Source organism: Aethalodelphis obliquidens, unplaced genomic scaffold (genome assembly GCF_003676395.1).
Source record: "Aethalodelphis obliquidens isolate GAN/ISIS:26980383/991018 unplaced genomic scaffold, ASM367639v1 scaffold47, whole genome shotgun sequence".
NCBI classification, from domain to species: Eukaryota; Metazoa; Chordata; class Mammalia; order Artiodactyla; family Delphinidae; genus Aethalodelphis; species Aethalodelphis obliquidens.
The window spans coordinates 6487151-6511757 of NW_020837991.1; the positions used below are offsets into that span (position 1 = coordinate 6487151).

The 24607-nt window shown below is 38.6% G+C and overlaps 1 protein-coding gene across 1 annotated transcript in view; it reads right to left on the reverse strand.

Moving 5' to 3' along the window:
- Positions 1-10024: 10024 nt before the first annotated feature.
- CNTNAP5 (contactin associated protein family member 5) overlaps positions 10025-24607 on the reverse strand; it is an 880239-nt gene continuing 865656 nt past the window's right edge. The window contains exons 22-24 of the mRNA XM_027082570.1: positions 14054-14272; positions 12375-12446; positions 10025-10221 (exon numbers count right to left, since the gene is read on the reverse strand). Coding sequence (XP_026938371.1) covers positions 10025-10221; positions 12375-12446; positions 14054-14272 — 488 coding nt within the window. The remainder of the gene's footprint in view (positions 10222-12374; positions 12447-14053; positions 14273-24607) is intronic.

Here is a 24607-nt window from a genome sequence, read left to right on the forward strand (position 1 = left end):
GCGCTCTGGGATGATGGCATTTCTCCTCCTTTCAGTAAAAGACATGCCCTATGACAGCCTTTAATTCTCTAAGGCTCATTTGAACAGCTGGGGCTCTCAGAGGACGTGGCTGAACTGGATTTGCCTTTTCAACTAGTCAGCGCTGTCATTAGTGCTCATGTTTCCTCCCCACGGATGGATTTCATATTCCAGACTTGTCTTTCAGCAGCCCGGTGGGTGTTGGTGTCAGAACTGCGTTCCTCCATGGCTGGCGCGCCTTCAAAGTGCTTTCAGCCTGGCTCAGACGTGCAGATTCTGAGAGATCATTTACCGGATCAAATTGATGCCCTTGGAAATGTATTTTTAAAGCGTCATGAAAAATAAAATCGATTCATATATCGTTTAAATATTTATTATTAAAAATAGCATGAGAGTTTTTTCCCCCACCTATTATATGTCTGGACTGAGAGCCATCTTTTTTCCCCTCTTTAATTTCATAGCCTTAAACCAAAGGCAGATATGAAGACATGAACAGGAGGTTAAGATTACAGAGTCCTTCACTAACTTCTTGTACCCTCCGATTATGTGAAGGTAGGAAAACTGATATTTTTTTTAGTACATGAGTATTGTTTTAAAATCTATTGAGTGATGAGGCACTCAATATGATGTGAATGGACTTATTTATTTACCTTCCCTCAGCTACTGATTACAAGAGTTGGAATTTGAAGGCAAGACTGTCTGGCCAAAAATTCTCTAATAAGTTCCTCTGATAGCAAAACGTATTCCAAAAGTTTCTTTTAAGATACCTGATTCATTTCAGTATTTAGAATCACAGACTCTCTTTTGGGGGGCGGGGGCTGGGGTACCTCCAAACCTCATCGTTGGCAGAGCTACAGCTACGACGCAAGACATCTTCCTAGTCCTGTCCACCCTTGACAAACAAAGCACCCCTGCCTTGTCTGTGTCTCCCTTTATTAAATTCTGTGCGACACGTGCCATTGTTTCCTACGGGTTAGGAGGTGGTAAGGTGATAAAGATAGGGAGCTTTTATGGAGGGCTCCGCAGACCACGGACCTGGCTACGTGGTTTGCACGTATTGTTTCATTTATTCCTCAGGATCTGTGAAGCTTTTTGTTTTAGTTTTTCCCCTTTTACGTCTGAAAAAAAGGAAGGATTACAGTGGTTTATTTATTTAAGACACAAAACTAGAGAATGGGATTTTATGTGATTTGAGCCCCGGTGGGCCTGGCTCCAAGTTCATGCATGTCCACCCTATTAGACTCCTTTGAGCCTTGGTCCCTGTTGTTCCCTGCCTTCTCCATGGTGTCAGATGATTCCAAATGGAATCTCCTCCCCACTTGTTCATCAAGTGTCTCGAAAATGGGTGATGGATGCCTTCATATTGTCAAGGCCAAAGATGTTTATTTATTCTCATCTGACTTAGTTTCTCGGTAGCGTTGAAGGATTGTCTACTTCTTCTTGATTAAGCGCTCTGTTTTCTGGGCTCCGATGTACTCATCTGGTTTTCCTCATTCCTTCATGTGTGGCCCTTCCTCTTCTGACAGACCACAGTTCCAGGCTCCATTTTCTAGTTACACTCACACTGTAGATGATCTCAATGAGCCTCTCTCTCTCTCTCTCTCTTTCATACATGTGCACATGCACACACACACACACATATGTCCATACCTAAACATACATACACATACACATATATCTCCCAAGTGTCTCTCTGGACCAGACCTCACTACTGAACTGCAGACATATATACCCAGATACCTGCTCTGCATCCACACTTGTTGCCTAGTTGGAATCTCAAACTTAGCAAATCCCAAGCTGAATTTGTTATCCACTTTTCCCACTTCACAGCCACCCTCCCCCAAAACAAAACAATTTGCTCCTATCCATTCAGTTCCTTAAGCCAAATATTCTCATCTTTCTGGATTCTTTGCTTCCCTCACACTTTCCCTCTAATCTGTCAGCAAGCCCTCTTGGTTCTGTCTGGACCCAGTTATTATTACAACCTCTGCTATGACAGCCCTGGTCCCAGCCACCATACCCTCTCTCAGGCTTCTGAAATGCATATCAACTATACATATTCTGCTTTTGTTTCCCTAGGGTCCACTCTCCACTGTGCAGTTAGATGAGTTTTTGAAAGTTAAATCTGAGTCTGTTTCATAGATAATTTCATTTGTGTCATGTTTTAGATTCCACACATAAGTTATATCATACAAGTTCCTACTGTATAGCACAGGGAACAACATTCAATATCTTGCAATAAACCATAATGGAAAATAATATGAAAAAGAATGAATACATCTATATATATAACTGAATCACTTTGCTGTATAGCAGAAATGAACACAACATGGTAAGTCAACTCTACTTCAATAAAATGAATTTAAAAAAAAAAGAAAGTTAAATCTAAGGTGTCATGATACTGTCCTGTGGAAAATCTATGTCCATTTTCAATTTCTGTATGTTGACTGACTACCCCATACATAGAAATCTTAATAAACACACTATGAAGTAAGTTCCATTTCATGACGATGCATGGTTAACATCTCAAACAGCTGGAGTTAAGACTGTCTGTGAGAAGAAAGGGAAGGCAAGGCAAGGTGAAGCAAGTGGCTTCTGTGAGTTAGTGGGTAAGGGTTAGGAGCACTCCCCCCACCCAGCCCAGGTTTCATGTGCATCCCTGAAACCAGAGTGGCTTCTGAGCCTTGAACTTGACTTCTAACCAAGTCAATGAGCTTGCTCTTGTACACATCTGAGCCAGGCTCACAAGCCAGTAAAAACTGCTGAGGGCTCAGAGAGCCCGTGGCACCCCTTTTAAGCCTGGTGAAATCAATAAACCTAGGAAGTGGGAGGTTCATGTTTCTCCAGAATCCCCACAGGTCATGTTGTCTGGGAGTTAATGGTCTAAGGAATAAGAATAGGCACCAAGGGATTAATTGTGTGACCCTTCATCAACCCAAGAAAACACAGCAAGAGGCATTTGTCTTCCACACAAAATCATACAAAATTCTCTCTTTATTAAATATACATTATTTACAGTGTAAGTCTTTCTTCTGTACAACAGGAACCATAGAAAACAAAGAAATCTAAGGCTAACTTTCATTTTTCCCCATACAGTGTATTAAGACATGTTACGTGGTCTACAAAACTGACTTGGAATGAGGCAACATCATTTGGGATTCTGTTTCAGGAACAAAAATGAGAAAGTCAAAAGGAAAAGCTAGACTCCAGAAGATCTACAGAGAGAGGTGACCTGCTTTGTGCTTTTGCCGTAATAAGGATCTGACATCTATATTTTTGAAGAGGTTATTTTGTATTTTATTGTTTCCTTGTTAAAAATAATCTCCCTACTCTTTCCCATTCTTCAAAAAGGAGGACCACTATATGCCAGAACAAGACTGATTTCCCATCTGAAGTGGACATTGTAATATGGTATCACAGGGCTCAGCAAACTGCAGCCCACAGACGAAATCTGACCTGTTGCCTATTTTTGTCAATAAAGTTTTGTTGGAACGTAGCCACGCCTCTTTGTCCATGTATGGCCCTCTTCCTGCTACAAGAGCAAAGGTGAGTAGTTGCAACACAGTCTGTTCTATAAAGCTTAAAGTACTGACTATCTGGCCCTATACAGAAAAAGTTTGCTGGCTCCTTACCTAGCATATCCTGGAGGCAGACTTGTGGTTCCTCCCTCAGCCTGCATTCTTATTCCTGATGACACCTCTGCACCTTTTGAGCCTCCTCCAGTGCACCGAGGGAAGTGACAGCCCAAGATAGCACAGCATATCAGGAGGCCTGTCAACTACCAGATTCAGAAGGAGAACATTCTTGATGCTGGACCTCACTAAATACAAAGTTCTTCTCACCATATAACTATGGTGTTGTAAGCAAAGTTTGGTATTTTTTGCATGAGTATTTAAGGTAGGAGAAGGTTACACAGGTTGGCACTGCCATTCAAAGAGAAGAGACTTTTTCCTGTGAAGACTTGAGGATGGGGTTGACTATGATGGGAACATCTGACTAGGCAGAAGCTCATTAATACTACCCCCTAAGGTGTCACTGAAAATTCTACTTATGGGAAGGCCTTCCAAAGAGTCTGCAGGGGAATACAACGATCCTGTTGCATCCTGTTTTCACGCCCTCTGAGGCTACTGCTGGAATCAGAAGCATGGAAGAATATGATGCTCATGAAAATAAAGACTAGGATTTAATCGCTAAAACAATTAGCTTCACCTTTGATCATGGCTTAGGATTACTCTCTTATTTTCTCCTGCCATTTTGCCAAAGTTCCCCTGTATCGCTGGGGAAGGGTGAAGAAAACAGTGTTCCCAGATAGTGTTGGATGGTCGGTCCCTGGCAGTATTCACTGTCAGGGGTGGGGAGTATCATACCTCAACATCATTCTGGCCTGCCTGTGCATGGCAGGACCAATGAAGGGGAGAGAAAGACCCCCTAGGCTGATTTCAGGACCTCAGGGCTTCTACCCATGGAGCTGCTGATTCAGGATAGTGGAGCTAGGGAGATTTCTGACAGTTCCTTTTCCTTAAAGTTGTATCTGGGTATTCAACCAGGGCTGGTTAGATCATTGTGGTGATAGCTCTAAAGCATCCTGGAAAATTCGTGATGAAATAAACATCTTGAAGAAAAAAAAAAAGATGTAGCTGACGTAGAGCTGGGAAGGGTCAAAAATATCATGCCAAGTTAAGTAAAGAATTCTTCATGCAAAGCCCATGATATTGCCTCTTTCCCTAAGGTGATGATCCAAGTGCATTAAAGAGACTCCTGAGTTAGGAGCCAGGAGAGTGGGAGGAGCTGCTGCCTGTGAGTCATGTGGAAGCAGTGACTTTCCTCTTGCAGGATGGTTATCAGTTGTCTCCATGTGTCCCCTCTTCCTTCTCAACCTGTTCCCAGTGGGTGTGGTCAAAACACCCAAACCAACTTTTGCCTTCATCTTTGCTCACATCTGTTCGACCACTTTGTAGACTATAAACATTATAAAAGAGAGACAATTTGCTTACAAAGTACGATATTTCACAAAAAAAAAAAAAAAAAAAAAAAAGTGTGCTTTTCTGTTCTCCCTCAGAGTACCTTAGTGGAAAGTAACACAAAAGTTACTCAAAAACAGAAAAAAAGAGTTAAATATAAAAACCTTCTATGAAGGCTTCCAATAACTGTCAACTCAAAAGGAAATGTGTCTCTCCCTGTCAAACAGAGATGTATGGAGAATGTCACAAAGGAAGCCTGAATAACAAACCTATTTTGACAAAGAGTTTGTGTAGGTGTGTGTTTGTGATTTTTTTCCCTTTAGGAGGTTCAACTATTTGTAAGTTATGAAAGCAGGGATGAAAACTAAGGACAAGCAAAATCTGCAAACTAGATGGCTTAACAAGTAAGAGTGTGGGTGAGGAGATGGGGGTAAGGTAAAAAAGACCCAAGAACAGTATATCGAAGTAATTCAATCAGACTCTGTGTTTTTTAAAGAAAACACTATCAAACTGCATGAGAGACATGAAATAGCACTCAGTTATCTTCCAAGTATTCTGGAAGTTTTGAGTTTGGCGACACCATCTTCCTTTAACCACGTTTGCACCTGCAGGAATAAGGAAGACTCTTTATTTATTTGGTCTACTTGGGACCTCTAGGACAATGAGGGACTAATTATGTCCAAGCCTTGAGGTTAAGGAAAAATGAGTAGCAGAGCTATACACTGTGTCTCAAATTCCCTTTGGCAGGCTTTTCCCAATTTCCAAATCTGTTTTGATGGATTGTAGCTAAGGGGGTATTTAAAGGACACCGGGCGTTGGTGGACAAGCTGTCAAGACTTTTTATAAGAAAGAATTCACCAGCCTGATTCCTAACTCCTGAATGTCTTGGAGCTTCCTAGTGTAGCTCCTGTAACTGAATGAGCTTACTGCAGAGAAGAGAAATGTGTGATTTTCAGGACTGGAAAAATTCCCCCAGAGCACAGACATGAGACCTCACTTAGATGCATGATACTTTGAGTCAATGAATTACTCAAAAATATCCTTCATCCATTCTCAGAGATCTTCCTAAATTGAGTCAAAATGGTTCATCAGGACACAGTAGGGTTTTAGGAGGAGCTGGGGTATGACAAAGACCCCTTAAGGAATGTCTAGAAGAACAAGGGCATGCAATAGGTCACCAATACACGAAGAAAAAGAACTGAAAAAAAAGGAAGAGGGGAGAAGCGGAGATTGCTGTTTCCTACCTCAAATAGGGTCCCCGAGTTGTCACTTAGTTCTGACCCATGAAAGGAGGACTTTCAGAACCCCCCACCCAGAATTAAAACAAGAATGGGGAGAATGTACCCTCCCCAAAAGTTCTCTAGAGACAGGTATCAGTTACTCTCACCCCTAAAGAGTCAACCCATCTCCCTCCACAGAAACACACCAGCGTAGACTGACATTTGCTTCAAGGAAGAGAAACAAAGTCAGCTTACTGAAGGTGGAAGTAAAAAGCAAGAAAAAAAATATATAAATATTTTCCAGAAAGTATGTTTCTTTCCATCTCTAGCAAAGATGTTACAAGAATGATAGTGTAGAACCTTAGCCCTATATGCTACAGCATTTTATGCATACGCCTATTACAGCAATACATGCCCCCCCCCTGCTAGACCTTGGGCTTCCCAAGGGCAAGAACAAGGCGTAATGTGTATGAATACACCCAATATCTAGCACAACCTTTGGAGTACTGGGTATTTAATAAAAACTTCATTAATGAATAAAGTACAGAGCAAGGTTTTTCGTTTGTTCTGATCCTACTCCTGTGGTGGGCATAAGTCTGACAAAAGGTGGAAGTCAGGTGGGTACCATCTCTGTTATTACTAAAGGATAAAAAACTGTTTTAAAAGAATCAGCCCTAGGATCCTTAAAATAAATATTACATTTGCAGTTCAGAGTACAGAAGGGCTAAGCTTTTTTAAAAAATATATCTAGAGAAGTGAAAAATGTTTAATTCTGTAGACAAGTTCTCCTAAAAACCATGGTGATCTAACCTATACACACACGCAGAGATGCAGTGTTAAATATATATTTAAGGTAAGCAAATACACTGCTGCTTACATAAATAGATTTGTTTGGTGGGAATAGTATCAATGAAATAGCCCCCCTAGAATGTGAAATTGCACAGGTATTTTTTGGTTTTCCTGTAAAGTGACCACATTCCATAAAATATGTTGGTAAACAGCCATTACCAAAGAGTGAGGGTTAAAATGTAGGATTATGGCAATCCAGTTGGCCAGAGCATGCAGTCAGGAAACTGAAGCAGAAAACTGTGGTTAAGGAGGCATTAGAATGCTTTCAAGGACTGTTAGTTTTAGATTATAATTGTTCAAGGATTGAAACACTCACACAACTCAACAATTACACAAAACTCCATGGATCTTGGTACCACGGAGGAAAGACAGGCAGAGTTTGCACTTGTCATTGCAAATTGTGTTTTCCTTTGGAGAGAGCAGCTTGCTTGCTTTCCATACACATCTGGTGAAAGTTAGTGTTCTCTGGGGTTATGAAATATTCCAACCCTGTAAAAATAATTCTGATTTAGCCCTGAGACTCTTCTTATAAGAGTGACGTGCTGATCGCACTGTCTTGGCATTCGTCATTAAGTCTGTGATACGCAGTATGGATGGATGGATAGTCTACAGATGTGGGGAGGTTTGCTGGTAGATTCTGTAGTGCAGATGTGACAAGGATGGAGTTTCTCAAATTTTTCACCCTGCAGAACCCCCCACAAGCCTATAAAAGTGGATGAGAAAAGCAGATCCTCCAAGGCGGCCTCTGTTAGTACTCCATTTCTTCTATCACTACTGGGTCAGCAACATATAGTCCCTAATTCTCAGAGATTGAATAATGAGCAGTTCCAGTTTTATTACTCACACCTTCCTTTTCCTTTCCAATTCGTTACTGGAGATGCTTTGGGCTAAACCCACTACACTTCATGGTGACTTTTATTTCAGGGGACGAAGGACTATGTCACCAAGCAAAAGGCTGATTTATATAGCATTTTTATGGAAAGAGAAAATTCAGGAGTGAACACTGGAAATAGGAGAGAACAGGGCAGGAAGAAACAGTAAAGATCTTTCCTCTTATGAATGGATTATTCATCTTATTAAAGTTAGAAGGAAAAAAATTTACCCTTGTTAGAACCATTTTAAAATAAATTTGCTAGCAAAAGGATATAATGGGAATGATTAAGTAAGAATCCACAGAAAAGTTTTAAAAGAGAGGGTGTATTTGGAACAACATCTTCAAGTTGAGAAATATGATTACAAACGAAATCCTTACCCCACGCGCTCTGCCACTGAAAGAAAAGCCTGGAATAGACCTGAAATGGGGTGAAGCTGAGGAGTTCCTCCTTGTGAGCCTTATCATGCAGGAAAGTGTTAAATAGTCAGAAGTGACAGACACACGGAGAACAAGATGGGATGCAAATCGAGTCTGTCTTGTAAAGAGAATCAGCAAGTAATTTCCATGTCTGTGGACCATTCTCTTCGCATTCCCAGCCTACTGGAGCATTTAAATCCTTTCCCCCTTATCTTTTTTCCTGAAGCTGGACCAGAGGCAAAGCGTGAGGAATATCACTACAGAAAAATCACCAGGATTCGTACCACCACCTCGTGCATGTGCCCAAGATAACTTCTTGAAGGAATGACTGTGTTTCATGGATGTTTTGGTATCAAAAGGGGCAGATACCCTGAAATGTGTCACTGCATCGTCTGGGAGTTTATGCCTGCAGAAAGAAGTGTGTGTGGGGCCTTTATATACATAGGATGAAGCGCATCTGAAAATGTGATGTGCTGTAGGATTTAAGGGCTCCTCTCAGATTAAGCAGTGGGGTCTCCCTGGAGCTAGTCAGAATGCCTCACACATCAGTTCATCCTAAACCTCCTAGAGAAATGGCTCAGTGGACAGACATGGATTATTATATCTATTCTAAAATGTGAAACCTGTGTTTACTTTCTTCACCATATCTTTAGTGAGGGGAGAGAAGGAAAGAATTCTGTTTGGTATTTCTTTGCTTTCATGCAGTTTTTTGTTTGTCTTGCTTTGTTTTTTGTTTTTGTTTTTCTTTAAAGCTGAGTTAAGGTGGTTTAAGCTCTTTCATGGAACCAAGTGCTAATTTAGACTTTTATTTGAATTGCTTTTTGCTGCAGCAATGATATATATATCTATCAATATAATAATCCCAGGAATAACCTAGCTAGCGTTTCTCACAAAATTGGAAGAGGCATTTTTTAAGTTATAGAACATCTACTTTCTAGCAGCTTTCTTTTTACCTCCTAGTTTCAAGCGACTATTTTCCATGCTTCCCCTAGGTTTATGCTATTGTGTGCTGTTCTAAAGTGTCAGCCCTGGAAGAGAGTGGTAAGAAAGGAACAAAGCAATAGCTCACGACTATCAGGAATCCTATATTTGAAATACTCAGGGGATGAGTCAGAGCGAACAATGATGATGAGTTAGGGTAATGGGCTTCCTGTGGGGGGAAAATTAACACACAACAAACCTCTCTTGTTCCTTTTAAAGTGCCACTGACACAAACCAGGCCCTAGCATCTTGTTTTGGTACCCTGAGTTCCCTGGTCGGAGTGGACTTGAAATGGGGAAGGGTGTTGAGGATGACCGCTTCATGCCGAAGTCACAGAGCTCAGGTTCAAGGTAAGCCTGAAAGACTGAATGGTTGCAGAACTGAAGGCTGCATCTTAGAAAGTGGAAATATGGAACCGAATATGGACATGTGCACACATGTGTCTCTTCCTTGTCTAAAGTAATCAGTCTCTTGAATGATCGTTTTCACCATTATAAGTGTGTCACAGAGGAAGGCAGTCGCCATAGCTGCCTGGTATTCTGAGCTGGTTCGAGGGGATAGATGCTGTGGTGAATGCAGGTATGTTCTAAAAATAAAAGGAAAAAAGAGAAAGAGGATGACCAAAATGAAAGATAGGAGAAAGAGGAGAAGGAGAAACCAAAAATGAGCAACAAAGGAAGAGTATGAGGTGGCCCTGCAGTTTTTCAGATGAAATATTCCCGCTTACACTCGCTCACTGTGTTTTGCAAATCAATGTCATTTCTAAAGGAACTGTCCAAATTTTCCGGATATTCCTTCTCCTTCATCTGGTTGGTACGATGTGACTGCTTATGCTGGTAAAGGACACGACTCATGATGCCGATGATGGAGAAGATGATGAATATCACCACTGCTATTACTCCTGTTGAGAAAGAGGGACAAGAGAGAGAGGGAGATTATCACAGATCATCTGGTCAAGAGAGAGAATGCAAAGCAGACAAGAAAGGCACTTAGGAGAAAGAACCAAACAAAAAACAAACAAACAACAAACTCTGCCGCTTGTCCAGAAATAAACACAGGCTGAAATGCATTCAGGCTTCAGTTACCAAAAAAACCTCCTCTTTCAGGCTAGTGAGTGCTCAAGCCAGTTTCAGTACGAGGAGGTTTTATTTAATGGACTAAGAAAGCCATCAAATAGATATGGAATCAGACTAGCAAAGGATCTCTTAGTAAATTCCTTTAAGACCTGCTTTAAAGAATGTGTCTGAATCATTTCTAATTAGCACATTTCTTTGTCATCTTGCAAATAAGTACCTTAGAACTACTTTAGCATCCTAGAAAATATGTAGATATCTCACTTCCCAATACATGCTCTATGGATGTAAACTTGTTTATGGTATATTTTTGCTTTGCTAAAAATGTTTTATTAATAATGAAATGCTTACTAAATATTCAGGGCATTCTACCCTGCTGTGCACTCTGCAAGGTATAGGCTCGTTTGAAGATGGTACCCCTCTGTCCTCCAGAGTCAACTGCAATGGCAAACTTCTGCCCTGTTGTGTCAGATACTATCCTACTTTGATTGTATGTGATTTTATGGGACCTACTTGGCAAGCTGTCCTCACTGACCCTAAGGTCTTGTCCCTACCCTTGCCAGGAAGGCTCTTGAGAAGGGAATAGCAAAGTCAGCAAAGTTTACAAGGCAGAGTAAAACCAGGTAAGTTAACAAACCTAGAAATAAATTGGATATAGTGAGTGATACCGCGGAATGAGCTGAAGCATTTAGAGATGAAATACAGAACCAGTTTCTACTCTATTCAGGGTGGGAGGATGTGAACCTCCAGGAATTTTTCTCAGGGGTTGGGATGAATTTCCTGCCTTAAACAGACTCATAGAAGCCTGTACGTGGGTGGGAAAAAGTCAGCAGTCACAAAAGTCTTTTCTCCATTTGTCAAATGAGAAATTATAGGAAGAGAAACAGGCACCAAATGGTTTCCTATATTTCTTGTCACCAAACAAAAATCAACTTGGACTCTTTACCCTGAAGTAGATATTCAGGTCAGACATTTGAAGAACTTCTTTAAGGAAAGTGTGTGTGTGTGTGTGTGTATGTGTGTGTGTGTGTGTGTGTGTTTCCTCACAACCTTATTGTAACAATGCACTTCTGTGCTCCCCTTGCCACTTGTCCTTCCAGCCTAAAACACTACTCACTGGTTCTTGTACTTAGCACTGGTCCTGACCCATAGTGGGGGTTCTTTCCATAGCAGTTAAATAAATGGTTACTGTTGATTTTTAAGAGCAGAACTCCATCTGGTGTGAATTAGCCCCTCTAGCCTGTCAGAAAGCAGAGATGGGGCCACCTGTGAGGACCATGGTTCTCAGATGGAAATGAATTCTGTCTCTCACAGGCATCTTACATTAAACAAGTTTGGGAGTCATTCCGTGTTGCAAGGCCCAGATGGAAAAATCAAACTCCTGGAGGCAACAGCCAAGCTGAGGCAGGATACAGAGCAGTGAGGCCAAGAGGCTGTGAGAAAATGGAAAAGCAATGGGGGCGGGAGGGAGAGCGGAGCTCACAGCAGAGCGGACAGGAGCTTCCTCTGTAACCATATGTGCTGCTAGATCGGAAACTACAGTCCTGTGGGCTTCACCGTGTTCATTAGATCCACTCGGTGGAGAAAACCCAACAGCGCTACAGCTTTGCCCATCTGTCTGCCCCAACATGGCTTCTTCCCATATGTAGTTTTATTAGTTTGCTTTGTGCTTTAGGAAAAATGACAAATGGATGAGATCGACAGGATGCACGCTGCCTGTCTCAAAGTAAATTATCCAACTGTTGACTATGAGCTCAGCTGCCTGTGGTTCAGGGAGGGATCCCTTCATAGAGCTGCTGGTGCCGGGCTTGGAGGGGAGGGTGCCTTTGATCATCCCAGCATGTGTGAAAAACCTCACGTTCTTAGATCATGCAGGGTTCTGGGTGCTGGATAGCCACACTGAGGAAGGATTCAGGTAAGTTTCTCCAGAGCACAGAACCACTGATGTCTTTTCTGCTTTCCGCCACAAAGAATGGTTTACCTCCGATGAGAGCTGAGTCACTTTGCACTGCGTTGGTGAGTGGTTCCCGCTCATCTGTCTTCCCAAAAAGATCTGAAAGGTGTAAAAGACACTCAAAGTCCTAGAAGAAGATCTGAAATATGGCATTGTGATGACACACCTGCATATTAGACCAGGTGCTCTCAAATAGTTGGCATTTTGGAAGGAAGCCAAACATACCCAGCAAAGCATTTTAAGTATACTGCTTACACCCCGTAGTTTCATGACCCTGTTCGTTTCTACGTAAGTTGTAAGACAAGAGGTTAAAAGACATGATGGTGGTACTTTGCTCGTATCTGCCTTGGCCTACAGCTTACCTCTCAGCCTACCCTTGAAGTCCCTTTATTATTTGCTGGACAGTTCCTATGCATGTCAACGACTTCTTCCCTCAAGCACACCTGCCTCTGATTCAGAGGTTTCTTTAATTACAATAGATTTCTGACTCAATTGACAGGAAAGGGGAAATTGCTGGTGAATTAACACCCCCAAGAAACCCTCACACATTTTACTATATGTACATTAACATATACGGTGTAAAAAAAACAAAGAGCATCAAGTTTGAAGGCACATAGACCTGGTTTCGAATCCTAGCTCTGACACTTATTGGTCTGGTGACAGTGAGCTACATACATTTTTTAAATAGCAATCTGCAAATGTATTTTAGGGAGCTAATGATCCTATAGGTATGCATATAGTGCACATAAAATTGTCAGGACCTATAGCACCTCTCATTAGTATTGCTGTATCATTTAATCCTCAGGAAATGACTACAACTTGATTATAATTTTTTCCAATCTCACAGATAAGGAAATTATACCAAAGCCATTAAGTAACCTGCCCAAAGTTCTGTAGTTCATTCATGGAAGATTCAGAATTCCAATCAAGGTTAGCCAAGTGTCGTATTCAGGTTCTTTCTAGTATACATACCTGACCATTGCCAAGAAAACACCAAGATTGGTGATGAGCAGGCAGCAGCAAAACTCTGTGCCCTTTCTTTGCTTGTAGTTCATAACTTATTCGTCAATTGATGACCACACCTGATTAAAATAAATCCTAAGAACATCCAAGACACGTAGGATGACAGTGACTAAGAAAAGGTATTTCAGGAAGCGGCAAAATAAGAGAAGGTATATGGATGGTAGTCCTGTGGGACTTTCCTTTTATCAAGGAAGGTCGCTTTTAATCACATGAATTGTATTATTGATAGATCAACAACCAGCCTGCCTTCCCGACCCCTAAACTCTTTAATCCTTAGAGCAGCAACCACTTAAACAATAGCGAATATATATATATATATATATACATTTTCAGATTGTTATTCAAAAATGTATGTAACTCAATGTCACCAGACCAATAAGTGTCAGAGCAAGGATTTCAACACAGATCAATGTGCCTTCAAGCTTGCTGCTCTTTTTTTAAATAACATATATGTTAATGTACATACAGTTAAATATATACACATATATCTATTTCTAACTACTCATTAAAATTAGGATTATCTAAGCACATTAAATATCACTAAGAAATCAGTCATAATTCTTAACCACCTGTAATCATACAAGGTAAGGAATTGGGTAATATTAGCCTTTAGCCTGGAAGCTTCTTGAAGACATCAAAGTAGCACTGGTGAGAGAAGTTCCCTTGAGTATTTTCTTGCACACCTGATGAAGAATGCACCGTTGTCACTGCATTCACATCCGAATCCATCATCGAGCCACAGCTGGATTCTGTCAATATCCCTTGGATGGTTACAGGTGCGGTGGTGGCATGGCGCAGGGCTGCCTTCAGTGGTGCTATATGGTTGTATTGGACTGAAGCCAGACAGCCAACAAAACCCAGGGTGTTTGCTTTAGCAACTTCAGAATCCAATCCAAGATTCTCTGCAACATGAAAGACAGTCAGTTTTTTTAAACTATGCTCCATATCTACTTTAAGTAATGTCTGAAATTACAGAAATTACCTCGTTATTTTTTGAATAAAGGAAATTGTCCCCCAGTTCTCTTTATCTCCTCTTTCCAAACTCTCCCCCCACTACCAGTGTCAGTATATCAGCTACATATCATAGAAAATTGCTAGGGCTATCTTGCTTTGAGATAATGTTTCAAACTTCTAAATTTTCATTCATGTATTTTATGAACTGTAACGAATACTTAGTAAATCTCTTCTACACTCTAGATGTTTTATAGAATTTAGATCATTATCTCCATCACCATTTATTTATGGATTCTGGTGATTAATTCAAGCATACTACAAAGCTCATTACAACATTTCACTCAAAATGATAGCAAGAAAAAAATGAAAAGAGGAAGACAGAGTGGTTAGAATTCAAAGTGGTCCTCTCAGAAGTTTATCATGTTTGGTGTTTTAAGCAGCTTGTACTCCGACCTTCTAGTCAAGATTTTCACATGCTTAGTTCTGTCCGTGGTACTGATCGGTGAGCGTGGATTTTCTATGACAGAAATCAATCTCTAAAAGTATCTTTGAATCTTTATAAAAGATAATGAGGCAATCATTTATGATTCACGACAAGATCAAATGTCTCATTGTCTTCAAGATTTGTGGTAAGATTGGTCAGTAGCCCATTTCTTTATTTTAACAAGGATCATTTGGACAAATTGCTGTGATGCAATTACATAAAACTACAATACGGGATGAACTTTTTTTTCCCCCCTTTAAGGCATAACAGTTTCAACAGACCTAGATTGTTCAGATAGATATTTTATTATGATAATCTGTTTATTTTCTGGAAGAGGACAAGGACTTTCCTCTCTATCAGGTAAATTATAATTTATTTCCATCATAAATGATCAAAGACTGCTGCCAGGGATCACCAACAAAGCATTCTGTTGGCCACATTTAGGGAAGACATATAATGGACATATGGATCAAAATGAGAAATTAACATACTTTAACAGTGCTTTTTCTAGTTTTGTCCTCATTATTGTCTCCCCCTTCAACACCCATGTAAACCTTGCTAATTTATCATCACTCTTTTCTTACAGGAAAAGAAAAGAAATCATGTATTAATTTTATGTGGCTATTGTAACAAATGAGCACAAACTTAAACAGCATAAAACAACACAAATGTTTTGTTTTACATCTCTGCAGAAGTCTATACCGGTCTCACTGGGCTAAAATCGAGCTGCTGTTAATCTGCATTTTTTCTAGAGCCTCCAGGGAATAACCCATCTCTTTGTCTTTTCTAACTCCCCCAAACCACCCATATTCCTTGGCTTATAGCCCCCTTCCTGTATCTTCAAAGCCAGCAATGTTGCACGTCTGTGTATCTTTCTTCCAAAGTCACTTTTAATACTAATTCTCTACTTTTGCCCCTTCTTCCACTTTTAAGGACCCTCGTGATTGTACTGGGCTCAGCCAGTTAATCAAGGATAATCTCCCTATTTTTTTTTTTTTTTGCGGTATGCGGGCCTCTCACTGTTGCGGCCTCTCCCATTGCGGAGCACAGGCTCCGGACGCACAGGCTCAGCGGCCATGGCTCACGGGCCCAGCCGCTCCGCGGCATGTGGGATCTTCCAGGACCGGGGCACGAACCCGTGTCCCCTGAATCGGCAGGCGGACTCTCAACCAGGGAAGCCCCAATCTCCCTATTTTAAGGACAGCTGCTTAGCAACATTAATTCTTCTTTACCAGTTAGCTTAACATATTCACAGGTTCTGAGGATTAGGATTTGGCTATTTTTGTGGGTTATTATTCTTCCTACCACTCCATTCTTCTTGAGATTCTGTGAGAACTTTCCAGTTAATTATAATCAAAATTAATAGAGATGTGAATCGACACTCTTCAAGTGTGTAAGAACATGGGGCAGGGGTGGGGAGGAAACTGTGGTCTTCCAAATATTCCTGTAAATATCCTACAGTGGTGGTACCTATTTGTTACGTACTCATGAAAGCATCACGTATGCCTATTTCTCATTCTATGCTTACAAAGACTGAGATTATGAGCATAAGCGACTGCTCAAACACTGTTATGCAAAAGTCTTCCACACCAAAAAGCTTTAATTAAGACTAAGTGCTATTTGTCGAGTGTCAACAGAACTCAATGTACCCTAGTGTAATTCAGAATGCACATTAGCTACTGATTGGTAGTTTTCATGGGATAGAGTTAGAGATCAGAAGTATTTACAGAAGGAAGACAAGAGAAGGGAAGCATAAACTTGTATGAAGATTTTTTCCTTGTGGGATTTCAAAGCAGTGGAAAGTGACATGTCACTGCAGCTATGCCTTAAGCGTCTAAGTCAAAACTGCCAGATCTTATTCCTAGAATTCAGTTAAAAAGAAGCCTGTATTGGTGACAAGGTCTTTGAAGGATATCGTTATTCTGACCACCATGAATCCAAGTTCCAGGTAAAAGAATCGGCACATGGATAAATAGGGGGAAATGTCAGAAAATGACCACCTCTCTTTAATGGAAGAAATGTTTTGGATCAAGTCTTATCTCTAGGAAAGTTAATTTATTCTAGATGTATAAAAAGCATGCAAACCTTGAGAGGGTTCTGAAAAGAAATGAAGAAAACAAGAGTCCTTGATAGCAGAAAATACTCTCAGTATGAGTCCCGGCATAATGATTTCTCAGATTCTTACATATATGGAGAGGCAAAAAAAAATGTTAAGATGGTTCCAGATTATATTTACTTCTTATAAATTTGTTACCTAATATGTGGTAAGAAACAGTTGTTTGCTAAAAATGCATTTGTTCAATAGTCAACACCTATTGGGTACCTACTATATGATAATGTAATATTTTTAAAATTATTGAAATGTGATTGATGTACAGTATTATGTTAGTTTCAGGTGCACTATAGAGTGATTTGACATTTGCGTACATTATGAAATGATCACAATGATAAATCTAGTAACCATCTGTCCCCAAAGTTATTACAATATCATTGACCATATTTCTTATGCTGTATATTATATCACCATGGCTTATTTATTTTATAACTGGAGGTTTGCATCTCTTAAACCCATTCACCTATTTTGTCCACCCTCCACCTACCCCACCCACCCATTCTGGAAACCACCAGTTTTTTCTCTGTATGACTGTTTTCATTGTTTGGTTTGTTTGTTTATTTTGTTTAGTTTTTAAGAATCCACATAATAAGTGAGATCATATGGTATTTGTCTTTGTATGACATTTCACTTAGCATAATACCCTCTAGATTCATCCATGTTGTAGCAAATTATGAATTTAACCATTCATCTATCCATGGGCATAGGCACTTAGGTTGTTTCCATATCCTGGTTATTATAGATAATGCTTCAATGACATTGGAGTGTATAGATCTTTTCAAATTAGTGTTTCTGTTTTCTTTGGGTAAATACCCAGATATGAAAATGCTAGATCATATAATATTCCATTTTTAACTTTCTGAGCAAACTCCATACAGTTTTCCATAGTGGTTGAACCAACTTACAATCCCACAAAAAGCACACCAGAATTCCCTTTTCTTTACATCCTCACCAACACTTGTTATTTTTTCTTCTTTTTGATAACAGCCATTCTGACAAATGTGAGATGGTATTTGATTGTGGTTTAGATTTGCATTTCCCTGACGATTCGGGATGCTGAGCATCTTTTCATGTTTCTGTTGGCCACCTGTATGTCTTCTTTGAAAAAACAAGTCTATTCATGCCCTCTACTCATATTTTTAATATTTTGAAATTGTGTTCTGTGTATATTTTGGATATTAATCCCATGTTGGATATATCAATTGCAAATATTTTCTTCCAACTAAGATGCCTTTTCATTTTGTTGATAGTTTTCTTTGCTGTGCAAAATCTTTTTAGTTTGATGTAGTCCCATTTAATTATTTCTGCTATTGTTTCACTCGCCTGAGACAGATCCAAAAAAATATTGCTAAGACTGATGTCAAAGAGTGTACTTCCTTTGTTTTCTTCTAGGAGCTTTATGGTTTCAGGTCTTCATTGAAGTCTTTAATCCATTTTTAGTTTGTTTCTGTATATGATATGAGAAATTAATCCAGTTTGATTCTTTTGCATATAGCTGTCTAGTTATATCCAGCACTATTTACTGAAAATATTTTTCCCATTTTATATTCTTGCCTACTTTGATGTGGATTAATTGACCATATAAGTGTGGGTTTATTTCTGGGTTTGCTATTCTGTTCCATTGATCTATGTGTGTGTGTGTGTGTGTGTGTGTGTGTGTGTGTGCGTGTCGGCACCATAATATTTTGATTATTTTAGTTTTGTAGTATAGTTTGAAATTAAGTAGTGTGATACCTCCAGTTTTTTTTCTTCTTTCTCAAGACTGCTTTGGCTATTCAAGGTTAGTGTGTGTGTGTGTGTGTGTGTCTGTCTGTCTGTCTGTCTGTCTGTCTGTGTGTCTGTGTGTGTCTGTGTTTTCATACAAATTTTAGAATAATTTGTTCTAGTTCTGTTAAAAATGCCACTGAAATTTTGATAGGGATTGAACTGAATCTTTAGATTGCTTTGGGTGGTATGGCTTTAATAATATTCATTTTTCTAATCCATGAATATAGTGCATATATAGAGGATTTTTTTGCATCTATGTTCAGAAGTTACAAGTTTGGTTTGTAATTTGCTTTTTTCCTTTTCCTTCCTTCCTTCCTTTCTTCTTTTCTTTTCTTTCTTCTTTCCTTCCTTTCTCTCTCTCTCTCTCTCTCTCTCTCTTTCTTTCTTTCTTTCTTTTGTGTGTGCAGGTCTTTCCTGGTTTTGACATCAGTGTGATACTCACCTCATAGTATGAATCCAGACGCATTCCTTCTTCTTCAATTTTTTGGTATAATTTGAGAAGGACAGGTGTTAACTCTTCTTTAAATATTTGGTAGAATTCACCTTTGAAGCCATCTGGTCCTGGACTTTTGTTCATTGGGAGAATTTTTTTAAATTAATTTAAAAAATTTTAAATGATTCAATTTCATTACTGTTAATTGGTCTGTTCATATTAAATATTCCTGATTTCAGTCTCAGGAGATTGTAGGTTTCTAGGAATTTATTCTTTTGTTCTAAGTTGTTCATTTTACTGACATATGATTTTTGTAGGTGTCTCTTAGGATCCTTTGTATTTCTGTGGTGTTAGTTGTAACTTCTCCTCTTTCTCTTCTGATTTCATTTATTTGGGCCCCCTCTCTCTTTTCTTCTTGATGAGTCTGGCTAAAGGTTTCTCAATTTTGTTCAGCTTTGCAAAGAACCAGCTCTTAGATTCATTGATATTTTCTTTCTTTTTTTTTTTTTTTGGCTCAGTTTCATTTATTTCTGCTCTGATCTTCATTTCTTTCCTTCTACTATCTTTGGGTTTTGTTTGTTCTTCTTTTTCTAGCTCTTTTAGTGTAAAGTTAGATTGTTTGAGATTTTTCTTATTTCCTGAAGTAGGCTTGTATTGATATAAAATTTCCTTTTAGACCTGCTTTTGCTGCATCCCATAGAATTAGGATCACTGTGTTTCCATTTTTATTTGTCTCCATGTATTTTTTTTTAATTTCCTCTCTGATATCTTCAGTGATCCATTGGTTGTTTATTAGCATGCTGTTTAGACTCCACATGTTTGTGTCTTTTTGCATTTTTTTCTTGACTTTTAGTCTCATACAATTGTGGTCTGAAAAGATGCTTGATATGATTTAAATATTCTTAAGTTTATAGAGCTTATTTTGTGGCCTAACATGTGATCTATCCTGGAGAATTTTCCATGTGCCCTTGAAAAGAATATGTACTCTGCTGGTTTGGGATTAACTGTTCTCTATATATCTATTCATCTATCTGGTCTAATATGTCATTTAAGACCAGTGTTTCTGTACTGATTTCCTGTCTGGATGATCTGTCCATTTATGTAATGGCGTATTAAAGTCCTCTATTATTGTATAACTGTCAATTTCTCCCTTTATGCTTGTTAATATTTGCTTTATTTCAGTGCTCCTATGTTGGGTACATATATATTTATGATTGTTATAAATTTTTTGTTAGATTGATCCCTTTACATTAGGTACTGTCCTTTGTGTCTTGTAACAGTATTTATTTTAAAGTCTATTTTATCTGATTTCAGTATGCTACCCTAGCTTTCTTTCATTTCCATTTGCATGAAATATGTTTTTTCTATCACCTCACTTTCTGTGTGTGTCTTTAGATCTGAAGTGAATCTCTTGTAGGCAACATGTATATGTGTCTTGTTTCTTTATCCACCAAGTCTCTCTATGTTTACAATAATTGTTTTTAAAATATTATTTCTATTTCCCTTCCATGTATATGTTATTATCATCCAAAATATACAAGTGAAGAAGCTGACACTATTAATGTTAAAATATATACAGGAGCTCATGTGGCAAAGTTGAGATTTAAACCAAAGTCTTTATGACTTGAAATGCCAAACTCTTTATGTAAGCTATGTTGCCTCCCTAAAATCCTTCCAAAAATATCCTAGGTATTTTTGTAAGATACTGTTATATAAATTAGCTAAGAAGAAATAGGATGCAAAAACTAAGGAAAGCACAAGTCATTCTAAACTCTTGATTATATTAAAAATAATGCATTTTCTAGGTCATTTTATTCAATTTTTAGGTTATAATTGCATTCAATTTATAAGGAACTAGGAAAGAGAACTATTGTATGGGCTGAGCTACAGAATAAATATGGAAGATAAACTTAACAGTGAATGTGGCCACTCAGAAGTGGTTGAATGAGAATGCAAACAAAGGCCATACCACTGGAAAATGCCACTGTTCTCTTTCTCATTCTTCCCAAGGTTTTCTGCTAACATATAAGAGTCCCATCCAATCAGGAAGAACTGCAAGGTTTCTCCTTATATAATATATACCATCTCCTTGAGAAACCACAATTATCTTACAAAGAAAATTTCTTATTTGAAATTGACATAGTTTATACCTCCCAACACACTTTAAATTTCACTGAAATGTCACTTCTGATTCTCATTAGAGTCTATCTACTTGCCCTCAAATACTGACGTAGAAGCAGCATGGGGTGCTGAAATAGCATGGATTGGAGGTAGGTAGACCTAAGCTGATGAATTATGCCCTTGAACATATGATTTGTATTTTCTCATTTCTGAGATTTGTCCACTGTAAAATAGTGATAAATAGTATTGACAACATGAATTGTGGTGGAAATAAATATAAAAAGCATGATTCCTAACTCAGTGCCCATACATTCATTTATCATCATCATCATCATCATCATCATCATCATCATTATTCTTCCTACTAGTCTTCCAAAGAGTTCCAAAAGCCTTTGACTAGATTCAAGGGCCCTCAACATGTCCAAGTAATACTGCATTTATATGAGAAAACTAAGATGTAAATGCTTATGTGCTTGTCGTAAAGACTAAACTTCCACTTCATACTGACTCATAACTGAATATATGTAGTACTAAAACTTTGAATGACTCAGTTGGTTAAGTTAGTATAGACTAACTTCTTTAAGCATCTGAAAACTTGACTATCTACATTAATTTGCAAACACTCATTTCTTCAAAGCAAAGCTATATCCCTCTGTTAAAACTAGTGGATTTTGTGATGCCAAGGAAAATAGCACAGAACCAATGTTAGCCCCAGAATGTGCAACATTTTACACAGTCACAATTGTTTGACACTAAGAGAGTGATAGAGCCAACCTAGGCAGTTTTTTTTTTTCTGGGTATTAGAAAATGAAAAAGAAAAGATCAGCAATTTGCTAAGAACAGACATTGCTGTAAGATGAAATATGACATTTGCTATATGTCAAAAGCCATCGATGACATTTGAAACCCGAAGTGTCAAAATACAAGTCATTCAGACCCACACAACCTGGACTCACGAGAGAGTAAAATGTACCATCACAAAACATAAATAAAGAACTTGATATTAATGGAAGATATAAGTGATATATACAAATAAAGAGTATTTCCCTCAAGAGTACTTTGTGGCTTTCGGTAATAGTGAAACAGTCTGAAAATTTAACTATCGGGAATATTCATGTCTCTCAAATAAAGCTTTTAATCCTGAAAGAGGAATGTCAAACTGTATTAAAAAAATATTTGGCATTTACTTAATGCTTTTATACTTTTCATGGTATGCACATTTGTACAGCCTATGTAAATATTCATCCTTGTAAAATAAGAAAGTGTGAGATAATTATACCTAATTACCAGTTAGGGAAATTAAGACACAAGGTCAAGTAATTGTTTAAAGCAAATTACCCAGTCCATGGCCAATCCAGGTTTGATACCTAAGTCTCTTGTATTCTGTCCTTATTTTCTCTGTTATGCCATATTTAGTAGCTTTCTGTAGGTATTGATTGTTGATAAGGTGAAAAGAAACCTCACCTCCATAGCATGACTTAGAGCCCTTCACTAGCTAACTCCCACCCACCCAGCCAGCCTCATCTGTGCTACATAGAACCGAACTTCTCACTCTTCTCTTAGTAGGTGCACATGTTCTCTCTGCCTGGAAGGCCCTTCTGTCCCTTAACTACCTGGATAACAACCGCTCCTTCTCTGTTAGACCTACATCTATTTATTGGTCACCTATGAGAATCACACTATGTGTGAGACAGTGGACTTACAATTGTCAGCTAGCAGACATATTTAACAGACCAGCAATGATTTCAGGCAATAAGTCTTATGGGAGGAAGACATCATTGTGGCTCTGGTACCACAGAAGAGACCCCTGACACAATCTAGGACAGTGGGGATCAAATTTAGTATGCAAATTAATTTTCCAGGGAAATGTATGAAAATTCATATCTTTGAATCTCATTCAGTAGGTCTGATGTGGAGGTATCCAAGAATTTGCATTTTAAAAATACACTCCTAGACACTTACAATACGGCTAGTTCAGGAACCCCACTTTGAGAAACATTAATTTAGGAAAGATGGTCTGGAAAATAATGTATTAGGTGATCAATAGACAAAAATCATGCATGAGAGGGTGGGCAGAGAGTTCCAGACACAAAACAAAGCCTATACAAAGCCTAGACTGAGAAAGTCCATGACATTTCAAACACTAAATAATCAAGTTAACTCTACCTTCAAATAAGGCAAAAGACGACGTTGAAAAGATAGGCAGGGACCAGGTGGAGTTAGGAAAGTACTTTCTCCATGTTCCCAAGGCATTTGCTTACTTCTAAGGCACTTCTTTTATTTCACCATTATGTTTACAAGTCTGTCCTTCAACAAGATTGGCAGATTCTTGCTTTCAAGAAACCTGTTCCTTTCTAATTTCCAGCCTCACCAACTAGGACACAGTGTCTAACACACAGAGCATTTTGTAAACTGTAAAAGGAATTAATAAATAAAAAATAAATGTTTCCTAATATCAACAGTAATGCAGCCTTATCAGGGATGTTCAGATATATTTAAAACTTTATTCTGGCCATTTACAAGCATTTAGTTTCTTTACTTTTGCATTCACACTCATAACACATTATGTGGAATTCTCTTTGATGAAGCCCAATCCTGATGAGAACTTCATTAATATTTCCTGCAGCTCTGCCAATGGTACTCATCGAATATTTCTCTTCATTATTCTAAGCACTTTGTTACCTAAAGCTAACTAAATAGTTTCTATGGAACCTGAGTGACCCTGTAAATTTGGTTGCTACATATCACAGTGTCTATTCTGTTTGTAATGGCACCATAGGCTTAAAGGGTCAGAGCTTGTAGTTTTGCTCATCACACTGCCAAGGAGATGCCTGCCAAATACTGCATGACAGGTTCCTTATCTTCAGGTCTCAGGATGAAAGCCCCACTCCAGACAATCCATTTTATGATGAAGTTTTCCTTATTTCCTTCCACTGACTGCCAATTTACTAACATAGTATTTTGGGCATAGACGTTGATAAATACATTCTTTTGGATGATTAAATGGGTCTCAATTGCACAGGATCTGGCATATAGTAGGTCTTCCATTACTCTTCTTTAAGTAGAAATATATACATACACATAGATAGACAGACAGATGGATAGATGGGTAGATAGATAGATAGATAGATAGATAGATAGATAGATAGATAGATAGACAGACACTAATATTACAAGAAACATACAAAAATAACCAAGTTGATTCAGTCAACAAAATTCTACCATTTGAGAATTCATTATCTCCAGTGAATAGCTCATGGGCTCAACTATAGTTTTCATTTTTAAATTGGGTTCCTTAGTTACATGCGTTACATAAAAGCAGCTCTATGGATATATGACAGTGACTACTGGATTGGTAAAACCTT